Here is a 14,337-nt window from a genome sequence, read left to right as displayed (position 1 = left end):
GTCGAGCCTCAGCGTTCTTGTCTGTAAAATGAGGAAGACAACTCCATCCCCCTGCCTACTTCACATGTTGTAGGGAGGGCAGAGCAAGCAACAGAGGCAAATTTACTTCTTAAACTGCTGAGCATTCTGCCCAAAACACAACATTTTTATGAATTGCTGCCAAGAAGATCAAGTTCTCTTAAAAACACCGCCTCTACTTTACAGAGATAAGACCTAAGGGTGCCAGCAGGAAGCAAACAAAACAAAATTGCATGGGCTCCCCAAAGCAGGCAGTACTCTGCACATCGCACATTGCTGGTCCCCGCTGGGAACCCCGTCATCTAGACAGAAGCCAACAGGGGTGAATGTGGTGGCGCCCTCCACTGTTAGGAGAGGGTGGTGCAGGGCTCCAGAAACAACGGCCGCGAGCAAAGGAGGGCAGGCTCTCATGGTCCAGCCGCCACGCAGGTCAGGAGAACCCGCCAGGGAAGGAAGACTGAAATATGCAGCACATTGTGTCAGCCACTCTGCCATACAAGCTCTTCGTCAAAGCACCGATGCCAACACCAGACCGGGAGGAGAATCAGGCCTGTTACCCCCACCGCCGACACCCAGAGGGCCCAGCCTTGGCCGTGCCTCTTCGTTTCCACCAGCACCTAGTGGACACAGTGGAATTGCTGGGTTACCTGGCACGCCCCACGGCAGGCTCTGCCTCGGCAGACGGGCTGCTCTGGGGGGAAGAGGCATGTGAAACGCTGGGGGTCTGGGGGCCTGGGATGGGAGGGGAGAGGGACCAAGGGGTCCAGGGCGAGCCCACCCACCCCTCGTGCATCTGAGGCTATGGTCCCCAGGTGCCTGCCCCACAGGTGCTCGCTAAGAAGACAGGAGGAGGTCGGAGGGCAAGTGGCCTCCACACTCACCAGAGACTCCCACAGCCTCCTTGGTTCTCGCCTCCGCCACTTACGTTCTCTGTGTTCACTGACTCCGTCTCGCTGGTGGGCATGCTGGCTGCGGGGAGAAGACAAGGCTTTAGCCGGCATGCTGGAGGCACTGCATGGCCCGGGAGTGGGCCGGTTGCAGATCGCCGCCTCCAGGCAGTCCATCTGGGAGCCCAGGAGGAGGGCGAGTCTGGGTGGAGGCCAGGTACCTCCACGGCAAGGGAGTCTCTGCTTTGGTGATCGGCCCACAGGGCACCCCTCCCTCCCCAACAGGAGGAAACACTGTCCATTCAGACACTTTCCAGGAAAAGAAGCCTAGGGGCCAAACTGAATCCACTCAGTGTGCCTGGCCCTGGCTTATTCTCTTGACTTCCAGGAGTGCACTGAGAGGCCACCAAAACAACTCAGCTACAGCGACGTCTTTGCTGGCCCCAAATGCTATTCTCTGGAATCCGTGGCTAGACCAGTACTTCACACATGAATTCTTATTGTAACTATACCAAAGGAGAAGAGGTATCGGATGCAGGACAGGAAGGTACCAAGCACAAAATCTTTTTAAAAATTTAAGAACTCTACTCATTATTAGCTAATTTATCTGTTAAGTTCCACTGAGCTTGTGAACCCAATATGCAGAAGGCTCTTTCCCAAGCAGCCAGAACTAGAGCACAAAGGAGGTACAGTCTTACGGGTAGGAGGTTTTCTCCCAACCAGTGACCAGAGGGCAAAGCTGACTGTGGTCTCAGTGTCACCAGGGTCTCTGGGCATGTCTCACTCCTCTACAGCCGGATCCCGAGCAGAGGAAGTGGAGGGAATGTAGAAATGCACCAACTGTGCGGGGAGGCCCAGGGACCCACCAGCTGGCACATGGGTGTTATTTCTCATCCACCTGATTCAACTCTACAAGCATCCTAGGCAGGTGCTGGAGCCGGGCCATCAAGGAGAGGGAGGGCACGAAGCATTGCACCTGCTCTGGGAAACCAATGGATTTCCATGAACTATGAAAGGAACCACCTTGGGGGTCTGTGCAAGGAGTTCTGGAAGCACACAGTAAGGAATAACGGATTCTGCTCTGGGGTTTGAAGAGGGGGTCCCTGAAGATGGAAATGGGGGAGAATCACCCAACTGCGTGTACTTCTTTGCCCTGATGCATCCTTTTGGGCTGTAGCGACCATCTTTATAGACTTGTGGATCAACAGGAAGGCCTTCCCCCTGTGGGCTCTACTAATAAGGCTCTCTGAGCAAGGATGGCTCTGCTTTGATGTGCAAACCCTGGCAGTGTTTCTGTAGTGCCCGTGCGGGTGCAGAGGCCAGCCCGGGCGTTACGGGCAGAGGAGCTGGCCTGGTAAGGTCTGTGCCATGGCTGTGTGTGCGCGGGCCATGCTCCGGTGAGGGACACTGTAAATGACAAGGATGAAGGCGGGCCTGACCCGAAAGGCCCGGAGAGCTGAGAAACATCTCTTCTGAAGGCACCAAAGAGAGTCCTTTTCCCTGTGTGTGCACCCAAGGAACTGAGCCTGCCCGGGTGAGAGTTCCACAGCCATGTCTGGGAGCATTTAGGCAAAGGCAGCAAAGGCAAAATGAGCAAAATGACAGACCCACAACACACTACTAATAGTCTCCCAGAAAAACCTTTCTTCCTCAATTAAGTCAAAAGAAACCAACTTCAAGCTTTGATTCACTTTTTTTTAGGACTCTACACACACAAAAAAGACAAAAATAAACAAACCAAAACCCCCACACAATCCACCCACAGAAAAACCTTTAACAAAAGCTCCATAGACACACACTCACACACACACACACACTCTCACACACACACACACAGAGGCACGAAGCTGTTCATGCGATTCTCTTCTCCATGACGGATTTGCGCTCTGACTTGAAAAGACGAAACGTTGTAAAATTCAGTGAAGTGCATTGCTATGGGCCCCTCCCATAGGTCACCCCTGTCTCCAGTGACAAAGAAAATCACAGCGGGAGACTCCTACAAACACAACCGGCAGTCATCTCTGTGGGACGCTTTTCTTGGGCGTTGCTGTCACTACCAAGGGCACAGAAGTTGAGAGCACGTGACACAGGGCAGGCATGGGAGTCAGTGGGGGGCCCCAGGTAGCGTTGGACTGAGCCAGGCACAGTGCCACCTCTCTGCAGAATGCGATGCCCCAAGTGGGGAGTGCTGGTGCTGACTCCACACTCTCGAGGGCCGCTTCCGCCTCTCACCGTGTACTGCTTCTCGATTCTACTACTAATGCTGCTAGAACTATACTTATTCTTTCCAAAAGACCCACTTTTCTGAACAGGCTAAGTTTTGTGGCTCTTTACCCNGTGCATATGGCCCTTCTCTTTACTACGTCTGTATCTTTGGGGTAAACACCCAGTAGTGCAATGGCTGGGAAAGACCCACTTTTCTGAACAGGCTAAGTTTTGTGGCTCTTTACCCCTGAGGCATGTCCTCGGATGAGAGCAGGGCAGTTGCCGCATGCCATTCCAGAAGCTTCTTTTTTCCAACCATTTGATCGACGCAGATAAATTACATGCTACGTATTGGGAAAGGGGTGGGGGGGATTTTGCATTTCTGGCTCTGTGCCAGCTATTAGGGAATGAAATGTACTAGTTAGTCCCTGGGCGTGAGAACCAAGTGGGGAGAAAGATAAGAAATAAAGACGAACTCTCCAAAGAAAAATTAAGAGAGGTTAATGGTGTGGCACAGTGTCAGGGCTGCACTGATGGAGAGAAGCTTCCCTGCCCCTCAGGCAGACTGCATCCTTCAGTAGCTAAGACCAGACTCTCAGGTCAGCCAGATCCCAGTTTAACCCCACCTCTGCGGCTGAACTTCTCCAATGCTTCTTTTTCTCATCTGGGGCTGTTGGCAGAACTGAGTGAGATAAAACCCATGGTGGGTTTTCCCCATCGTCCTGGGCCATCCTATGTGGGTCCACAGTGTTGGGCAATTGGTGAGGCTCAGACGTGGTAGTTGTCACCTCAAGAGAGTTCTCCTGGAGCTCCCTGGAAGCAAAGCAACACTCTGTGCATGGCCCAAACCCAGGGTCCCTTTGCTCTGACCACTTCCATTCTTGCAGAGAGACACCTGGTGTGAGCAATCTTTCACGCCTGAGTCAGCTTTGGCCACCACTCTTGGTTTGTATCTTTTCTATCTCGAACGAGTCATTTCTGTCTGACTTCGCCTGCGGTAGAGAGAGCAACTTTTCTGTCTTAATGGTTAGACACCGAGAGAGCCATGGACTCATACTAAACAACTTATTCTGGAATGATGCCAACCAGAGCCGAGGAGGTGGGGAGGCGGAGGAAGAGCACAGTGACTGTGCTAGAATCGGGTGACCTCATTTGGCCCTGGAAACGGACCGTGATCCAGTCCCTTCACCTGAGCAGAGGAACCAGGCTCTGATGGGGCCCTGGCCGCCTTTCTCTGCTCCAGCCTCTCCCTCCCGGTCATAGGGGAGCATTGCCTTTCCCCAAAGTACAGAGACAGCAGGCCCAGGGGGTGAAAAGAGCTCATTTGTACACAAGCATTTCACCCTTCGCTTGTACTGGGCATTATTTTTAATGTTAAAAAATTGATAGAGGAGTTTCACTTCACTTAGTCCCGGTGGGACTTCATCTATGTTTTTACCATCGAAGCAGGAGGACCACAGACTGTTAGAACTGGAAAGGGCCTCTGAGATCACATGAAGCAGCCCTGTGGCTTCACAGATGAGAAACCTCACCACTATGCCTCGGGACACACTGCTCAGGTGCGAGAAAGCTCTCCTGCTTCCCACCTGGCGTTCTTCCCACCTGGCCGAGCTCCCTGTGCTTGTGGTACGTGCTTAAATATACTACATTTCGGTGTCAGTATATGCTGATATGTGTGTTGGAATGCCCTTAAAATTATACTTAATATACTGGTACACATTGGTATATATTGGTATATCCTTAAAGTGCCACACATTAAAAGTGCCAAAAGCCAAGCAAGCCTATTCTCCATCAGCCTTGGTATGATGTCCTGATGACCTCAGTTAACCCAGAAATCCGGTATACAGGCAGACCACCCCCAGGAGACCACCCCAGCAAAGAGAGAGAGAACAAAGGTCAAGCTGCTGTGGTGACTATTGGGACTTTATGAAAATCCACGTAAGTCAGCCCACGGGAAAATTCCTGGAACGCCTGCCCTTTCCCTAACTAGCTGCCATGGCCTCATGGCTGCCCCGGTGCAGGGGGAGCACTTTCTTTGTGCCCTTCAGGACAGATTCAACAATTGCTGGCAAGCAGCTCAGCTAATTAGCAATGCAGGCAGAGACCCCCTCCTCAGTCCCACCATGTCCTCTAGAGGCAGAAGTAAGCCAAGGGGCCATCTGCAGGCAGAGCAGCTGTAAACCCTTTCCCTCGCCCATTCCAGGGAACTTGAGAGCTGTTAAGCAAGTTTTCATTTTTTTAAAAATACAAGTTTTAAAACTATTTCCAGAATCTGGGTGAAACCAGGCATTAGGACAAGCCTGTGCCTAGAACGGGATGCCGACCTACACTGCAATTGGCCTGCTGAAAACCTGGGGAAACGAAGGGCCAATGCTTTGCAAGCTATTCCAGGTGCTGGGATCTCCGAGAAGAGCTGCAGGGCAGCCCCCGAGGCTTCAATGTGGGCGTGCTGAGCAAAGGACCTGAGGGCTGCTGTCGGGGAGGAGGCGATGCCAGAGGCGGCGATGCCAGAGGCGGCGATGCCAGACCGCAGCCCGGCGGGCCCGGGACTGCAGACAGACGGAAGCGATCCCGGCCTCCTCAGGCAGGCCCCGCCTGGAGCGCTCTCTGCGGATGGGACGCCACCCTATTGCTAAGATCTGCTGCTGGGCCCGGATGCCATAACGGGCAATGCCACACAAAATACACTGGGGAAACACACCATTTCTCAGGCCAGCACAACTAACCAGCATTTTCACGGACACACGGTGAATGAGTCTGCGTGTGGGTTCAAGTAGGCAGCCCCGAAATTATGTTCACTGTTAACAGGCACAGCAAAACCTCCAACATGCTTCCTTCCACGATAGAGGCTACTCAGGTCCAAAGACACGAGAAGGAATGTCAGAGAAGCTTGGCCTTTGTCACTGGTAACATGGGAACAAGTCCTCTCCCTTTTCCTCCCTGGGCTTCATTGGCTGATCTGCAACATGAGCTGTTGGGTGATATCATCGGTAAGACCCATTCACTTCTGACCTGCTTGAACTGCTCTAAAGAGGAAACGCCCACAGGCTGTCTGGTTTTACCACCAGTGCCAAGGGGGTTTCCCTTGCACGCCCCCAGCTCGGCCAAGAGAGCAGGAAGGAGCGGTGTTGTGAAGCCCCTGCCCACCGCCCCTCAGGAGGGCCACCAGGAATCTGGAAGCCTGCCCTGGAGATGCGTTCCCAAGTCTCCTCCAGGCAGAGCTGCTGGGGAAGGGAGCTGCCCCCCCCCAAGAGTCCTCAGCAAGCCACAGGAGCCCCGGGACCCATGCCAACTAAGCACAGAGCACCCCAGCCTCCTTCTCGGGCCTGGCACACCAAACAGCCTCCTTCACACGTCCTGGGCTTCTTAGAGCCTCGCGCGCCTGTTCTCCGTAGGCCAGGCTCTCCGGCAGAGTCAGGGTGCCTCTCTGAATCTTCCTCCGAGCCTGAGCAACTTAAACCTTCCCAGGCCTTTCTCTCAATGGGCGGAGGCATGAGGTTGGATAACCGAGCAGTGGCCGTCATGGCCACCTTCCTTGGGAACAGGGGATCCGAAGCCAAGATCCTGCAGGTTTTTGGGGTTTTTTTTAATCTTATTTTCATGACAAGCATGAGCAGCGCCATGACATCCCCTGAAGGAATTTGCCTGTGTTTGCTAGTAGTGACACGTTTAGCCGTTACAAGGGTAACAGACTCTGGTTGCTGTAAAGAAGCCAGCTTCTTCTTGGGGAATGTGGGTCAAGGCCAGACCAAGGTTTCCGTGTCTGAAGCAAGAATGATGCCCTGATGATAATTCCTTCTGCGTGACTAATGCCATGGGGAGCGCTGCACCCGCATGAGGGCCCTTGCCCCACCAGCCTCATCGGGGACCTTCTTTAGGGTCCCTGGGTATCTCAGTTAATAAAAGACCTCTCCTACTCAAAATATAAAGTTTTCTGAAAACATGAGGCTTCTTCCTCTCCCCGCATGCCTCATAAAGCTGGCAAAACACCCCTGAAAAATCACAAGGCACAAACTCCTGCTCAGGATGGGCACCTACGTGCCCAGGGAGAGGGTTCTTCTCTTCTGGGGACAGGTCACTCGTCTCTTCTCACGGTAACCCACCCAGAGCCAGGGTCCTCCGTCAGTCTTCGAAAATGGTTTTGTCTTACGTCGGTGACAATATTTCCTGCTTACCTGAAGCCCTTCTTCCTGCAGAGGCCTCCAGGGGCTGCACCAAGGCCAGCTCTTCTTCACAAACCTCTGCAGACACGAGGCCTATGTGAGGCAGGCCCCCCGCTCCCGGCCCCCAACTGGCTGCCCACCCCCACGCAGGTGCCTTCTCTTCTCAGGTCCACAATGTGCTCTCTGGAGGCCGATGGGCTTGTGTCTGTCTGATACTCTCTGTTCTCGTCCACTCCAAAAGCCTTCAGTCCGACCACGCGTGGCTTGTTCCATTTCCTACAACCCTACGAGCTCAACGTTCCCACGACGGCAGAGCCTTACTACCAAGAGAACAATGCCTTGTCTCCCCCCTGCTCCCCTGGCAGTTGGCTTTGTGGCCCTATTCACAGTCAGATCGACTCTTCCTCCAGACTCGTCTGACCAGGGCTGACCTCAGTGGCAGCAACTAGGTGAACCGTGCGGAGTGCACAGGCCAAGCTCGGCGCTGCGGTAAGGCTACGGTGCTGGCCTGGCGGGCAGGACAGGACACCAGCTGTCTGCACTGACTGCTCTGCGTGCAGACGGTCCTGATGTGGACCCCAGGGCTTCCAGTGCGGGTCTGTGTTTAGCATTCTTCTTTACAACATAGCTTGAAAATGAACTGTGCCCCTACGTGAGCCCTTTCCTCATCCCCGCTCACAAAGGCAAGTGTTCCCCTCCCCCAAACCGGAGCATCCTAGAAGTCTATTTTTAACTCCATTCTTGAAACTGGCACTACTAGCTTTAGTATGTCCTGGGCAAACCCGCCGGAGGGTGGAAAACCAGCAGGCCATGTAAAAAATGTAACCTGGAAAATCAAAATCAATCAAATAACATCACTGGAATTTCTAAACAGTTTAGATGAAAAAGCATCATTGGGGGAAAGTGTTTAAGAAGTCTGTCTTCCAGTCTAAGAATATTCATGCTGAATTAAATAAATGTTCTGAGTGGGTTCAGCTGCTTCTTTAAAAGGTATAGTTCAAACAAAAAGGAAACTGTAATGCTGTCTTGGCAAAACCACACATTTGGGGTAAAGACAAGAAGAAAACAACATGACCAAGTTTCAAAGGAATCAAGCGGTTAAGACATAGGCATCTTACAAACACAGCACACGGGTACACACATGCATGTCACACCGGGCCTATGTGCAAGGAGAAGGCTCCAGAAACCGCAGGAGAGGAGTCTCCCAACGGGAAGTTCAACCTCGGTCATTTACCGTGATCTTTAGCCCTGCGTTGGTGAAAGCAGCAAAACTTCTTTTTCTTCTTATCCTCTTTTAGCAGGTCGGCCACTGTGACTCCTTCAGGTGGAACACAGGCAATGTCGTTACGATTCGGTAGAGGGCAGCAGGAGCAACGCAAACAGGGCCCGAGGACCCGAGCGGCGGCCACAGCCCAGGGCTCTGATACACGGAACCGAACTGTCGTCCTCCTACCGGACCTCTACAGTTCAGGGTCTGACCAGGAGAGGGGAGGTGCACTTTCTATAGCGAGGATACCAAATGCCTGTCTCTAAAGGACCTGTCCTAAATAACCAACCAACCAAGCCACCGAGAAGCTTCCCAGGGTTTGGCCACCCCGCCAAGAAGGGCATTAGGGAGAGGGCATTCAGCCGCGGTCAGGAGTCCCGGGCACTGACTAGCTGGGCGAGGCCGGCCGGTATCGCTGTGTGGGAAGGACATGTGGGGGTTTAAAAGGTGGGCTCTGGACTTGGACAGACCAGGTCTGATCTCAGGCCTGCCACTTCCTGACTGGATGAGCAGACAGGTAACCCACTTTTGCTACGCCTCTGCTTACCTTAGTAAGTGGTAAATGGTAAATCCGGTAATACAGGCCCTGGCAAGGCATGTTCCCCCATTATGGGTATAACTCCCCGTGGCCAATAGGTCACAAGAAGAATGAGTCCAGGGTCTCCAGCTCCCTCTGGCTCTGGGATAGGATATCACAATATTAGCCGGTGGGCTAATCTTCAAGGTGGGGCCATGAGCTCAGGGAAGGGAGCTGCAGGTGCAGCAGGGAAACAGAAGGAACGCTGGGCGGGCAACGCCGTGAGGACACGGGCACTCACGGAGCACGACTGGTGGGAATGCAAACGGGTACCAACGGCAGGACACATTTCGAAAACGGGCATCCTCTCTGACCCAGCAAATCCCTTTCTGGCACTTTCTCCTGCAAGAATATGAATGTGTGCGTGCAGACACTGGTGCATGCATTTGCAGGGATTAATGGTGGCTCATGTGCACACTAGCAGAACCTGGGTTCAAGTCTCTGCTTGGCCACTTGACGGGCATACGACCCTGGGAAGCTACTTAACCTCTCTGTGCATCAATTTCCCCATCTGTCAAGTTCTTGCCTCCCAGAGCCCTGGGAGGAATAATGGATTTGTGCACCCCTGACCCCTAGCACAGCGTCTGACATGCAGGAAGCACCTGATAAATGTGAGATATGATTATTCTGCATTCTGTCGTTGAATAAATAATCACTGGAAACTCCTATGTGTGACAAAGACCACGCTAGGTGTCAGCCACCCGATGAAGAACAGAGACAGGCCCTGTCCCTCCCCCCAAGGAGTGCACAGTCTGCGGCACATGGTTCAGTGAGAAAGGCAAGTTGCTGCACGGGTGGGGACCCGTGTGCAGGCCGCCCGTGAAAACACGTATGTTCTCACCTGCGCAGGTGACGTCGGAAAGAACAGGCCCCCAACTGCCCAGTCTGGTCCTCCCATCTTTTATACATTTTGACATTATATGAATTCTTGGCAATGAGCAAATATTACTTTTGCAATTAAAATATATTAAAAACAAACACACACAACCCTGACTAGGACTCTACGAACCTGACTGGAGGGCCCTTTCCTCATGTCCATGCTAGGGCAACCATCCCTGGGTCTGTCTCCTGCCAGCTCTTAGGAGACTAGCCAGGGCAGGTCCCCGTGCCACCTGCCCAGTGGGTCTCCCAGCCGCCCCCAGTGCCGGGCCCACCCCCGTCGCCTCTCCTGGTCAGAGGCACTTCCAGCAACCTCTTGGGACAGGGAAACCCTCCGGACACATGCACCTCTAACTGCTGCTGTGTGCTTTGCTGCTTTCAAAGCAATGTTTTCCATTCTGAATTTGCACCCTGAGCTAGTTTAACCGTGATGAAAGCTGTGTGATAAGTCGTAGTTTGAAGACACAAGCTTTGAAACCGGACCAGCACACTTCCATGCCCTGTGCTCGCCAAGGGCTATGCCATCTCTGGTTTCCTGCCCATCCTCAAATCAAACATCTCAGTAAAAGGCACCCAAGTGGCACCTGCAGAAGGCAGGTGAACAGCTGTGGCAGTCTTGCGCAGGGACGCCTCGGGGGGGGGGGGGGGGGGGGGGGGTGCCTCTAGGACCCCCNGGCGGGGCAGTCTCTAGGACCTCTGAGGAAGAGGCCCCTCCATGTGGGCAGCACATACCCCCACTTCGAGAGATTATCGATCACTCATAGCTCCCACAGTGAAACGGCCCTGCTTTTCTAGCCAGAATTTTAGAATGAGCTCCCTTTAAAACGATTTCATTATTTTTAATGCCTTTTTTCCCCTTAAAAAAAAAAAAAGACTAATCACTGACAATGAGAAGAGTTTAAAATAGAATTTTAGGCTTTCAGATTTTAATGGCCCTAGAAAAACGCCATTGTTAACACAGAAGCAGCTGCATACGTCTAAAAAATCACTTTGAGATTTGGCTGGGTTTCTTAAGAAACTTGAGGCTCAGCAAAAAGTTAAATAAATTATCCTTGAAAATGTCCCAAATGCTTAGGAACTAACTTCCAAGGGAATTTTGTCCATTCAATTAACCATGTAACACCAGCTTCCTAACAACAAATTTACAAAGTGGACATTTAAAATATTCCATGAACGCGCAAAGCTAGAGCGACCAGTCACCGTGGCCACCGGACAGCCCCGTTACATCCCCGAATGCCTCTCCTTCAGTCTTCCTTCAGGTGAATGCCTGGAACAGTGTGCTATTCAGTGTGATAGGATTCAGGAGGTCCTGACTCCGGCTTCACACGGGAACCTCCAGGGAGCAGCAGATAAAGCCACGCCTGGGTCCCACCGCAGACGAACAAGTCCTTGTCAGGCTGTGGGTATGACACCAGGACATGGCAGTGCTCCCCAGGTGACGGCCATGTACAGCCGGAGTCGGGCACCACAGATGCAGACATGACATTCAGTAGATCAGAGAGAAAAGATACAGTGTGCACGTCTCCAAGCACTTGATCCGACACCTGCTTTCCTACAGCAAGTACCAACAAACCTCACACGGATGTTGGGCCAGAACGCTGTGCCTCAGTATCTCCAACATGCCTGGTCAACGGGGGTGTTTTCCATCAATACTTTAGAACTTTACAATCTCTAAACAGGAAAGTATAGGGATGTGGTCCTAAAAGGGGTCCTTAGCCTGAGGTTGGTTAAAGGTTTAATAGAATCTGCAAGAATCATTCTGTTTAGGTCCGGTTTTGCTGTAGTCTGATAACAGCAGCAGTAGCCAGTACTCCTATGGTTACAGTGACTCCTGCCAGTTATCCAACTTCCATCCTCATGACAAGCCCATGGGCAGATATCTTCATCCGCTTCTTGCAGACAGGGAAATGGGGGCTCAGAGACAATGGATAGTGTGCCTATCACTCAAGTCCGAATTCTGAGTCACGAAACTCAGTGGCAGCCAATTCCAGAGAAGGGGCACCAACATGCTATCTAGCCCCTACCCCAAAGGCTCATGACACCTGCTATTAATGGCTCCTGAGACACCCCCCCCCCACCTTCACTTGCACAGGCTGAGGCTTGGCTAGAGCAAGGGCTTCCTGTCACCCTGTCACGGAACTCCCCCATGTGGAAGGAACCTGCTGCAGTCCCACCCAGGACCCAGCTGAAAAGGGCAGTCAGTGGCGTAAGCACCCCAAGGCAGTATGGAGAGAGCCAGGATGCCCAGGGAGTGCCCCATCCCCTTCCCCAGAGAGTACGCAGGAGCAGGGCTGCGGTGTTAAGTGTGTGGGCCTGGATCTTGCACACCCAGGGAGCATGCTGGCAATGGCCATGCCCACGCTGTGCTGCTTGCCACTGGGTGACAGAGACCAGACCAGGCGTGTGCAGGTGGTAAATCAACCCCTGTCAGCTGGTGAGGGGGACGATGCAGGCCTTGTGGAAACCCTCTCCCCCTAGGGTTTCTCGCTGTGACAGGAAGAAAATGGCCAGCAACCACAGGATGTCCCAGGGAAACCCCAGAAGCTCTCCTTTGGCAAAAGGTCTGGGCTGCAGGGAATATATTCAGGGAGGCCCACTTCCTCATCGGGAGGAGACTTAGGGTTCTTGTCTTAAGTCAGTTAAATCCCTACATGGTTCCTACAGCCTGGGGTCTGGGTCTTTCTTTCAGACCGTAATCATCAATGCCCTGGGAATCTGGTGACTCAGGAAAACAGAGCCTCACTCCACAGGGAAGCCCAGCATCTGGCAAAATGAGCCTGATAAAGAAAAAGAGTACCCACAGAAGCACGTGCTTTTCCGGATCAATCGTCAAGCTGGTTCCCCGGGCTGAGCCACACGGCACTGTGCACAGCGAAACCCACAGAGCTGCCATTCCAGGGACACGGCGCAGCCGCACCGGGTGAGGAATCCTGGCACAAAGTGAATTCTGAGGATCTAGAGCTTTTCAAGGGCTGTCATTTCTTTCCTTGATTATACTACTAAGCAGTACACTTCAGGGCTTGGAACACTTATAACCTTCTGTACCTTGTTCGTGCCATTTCCCCAGCCTAAGAAGTACCCCCCTCTCCCCCATCCCTTTGGAGGCCACAGGCTTCTCCTCCCTGGAGCTCAGCAGGAACACCACCACCTCTAGGGAGCCTCCCCTTCATCCCCACCCCCCGCCCCCGACCAGGCTGTTTCACTGTGCCCTTCAGGACTCCCACAGCAGACTGCCGGCCCCTGATCATGGGGCCAGCTTGTCCCCATCTTACGCTAAGGCCCCACTTCTCTGTCTTCCCTCCACAGCAAGGCTTCCAAAGGCAGAGGCACTGATTATTGTCATCATGTGGCCAGGTCCTTCACACACGGTGGCAGTACTGGGCTAAGACAAAGTGAATGAGAGCTCCATGCCCATCAGAAGACATTGCCTCGAGTCCAGCGAAAATGCCCACTCCTCAAACCACAGGCCACCAGCACAGTCTCACCACACCTGATGCTAGCAGCACGAACAGGGACCCCTCTCCATTTCCAAAGCTGGGGTAATGAACAAATGAAAAGACACCAGCCTGAAAGGCTCACACGGCTCCCCGTCGGACACATCTCAACTGGCAAAGGACGGTGCTGTGCTCAGGGGAAGGGCCAATGCTTGCACTGGCTGACATATGACATGCCACATTAGGGGAGGGAAGACGTGGCTGGCAGGACCCCGCCTCCCCCCGCCAAGGTCAGCGCCGAAGCTGCAGTCTGGAAACGAAGAGGGAGACAGCGCGGTAGGCATCCCCCCTGCTCCAAGTACAGCCTGTTGTCGGCCATGCGGTGGGTTTGGAAGCCACAAGAAGACCATGGGGGATTCAGACTCAAATGCCCTGAACACACAGACACCCTTCTTACACCCACTGACCTAAAGGACATCACCAAGTTTGGAACTGGAAGGAGTGCCCCCGTATGAGCTCCCATCTCAGAGTTAGCACACAAAGGCAGCCTCTAGAAATCCTCCGGAAACTTCCTGATGCTCAGCCACTGAGCCCCCAGTCTCCTCCTCGAGGAAGCAGCATCAGTGACACTGGGAATGGGAGGGGAGGGGAGAGGAGGAGTCTGCACCCTGCTGGCCCCCCAGGAGCACACAGGACTGAGTCCCTCATTTGCAGCTGTGAGAATAGGAAACCCACACTCCCAATGGAAGTACGGACCCAGAGTCCCCAGCTAGAAGTCACCAGAAGGCCCTGTCAACCATGGGCTGCTCAGCCTTCATGATCAGCTGCCTACAAAGGCAGCAGAAATTGGCTTCACCCACCCAGCCTCCCTGCCCTGTCTCCCCCAACCAGCCAAAGGAATGAACTA

General features: G+C 53.2%; 1 protein-coding gene across 1 annotated transcript in view; it reads right to left on the bottom strand.

Annotated features, from left to right (window-relative positions):
* Window positions 1-14,337, bottom strand: part of CACNA1D (calcium voltage-gated channel subunit alpha1 D) — a 322,101-nt gene that overhangs the window by 106,802 nt on the left and 200,962 nt on the right. The window contains 2 exon segments of the mRNA XM_034658480.1: window positions 576-635; window positions 900-987. Coding sequence (XP_034514371.1) covers window positions 576-635; window positions 900-987 — 148 coding nt within the window.

The sequence above is a fragment of the Ailuropoda melanoleuca genome, chromosome 4 (genome assembly GCF_002007445.2).
Source record: "Ailuropoda melanoleuca isolate Jingjing chromosome 4, ASM200744v2, whole genome shotgun sequence".
Taxonomy (NCBI): Eukaryota; Metazoa; Chordata; class Mammalia; order Carnivora; family Ursidae; genus Ailuropoda; species Ailuropoda melanoleuca.
This window is presented reverse-complemented; position numbering and strand designations above follow the sequence as displayed.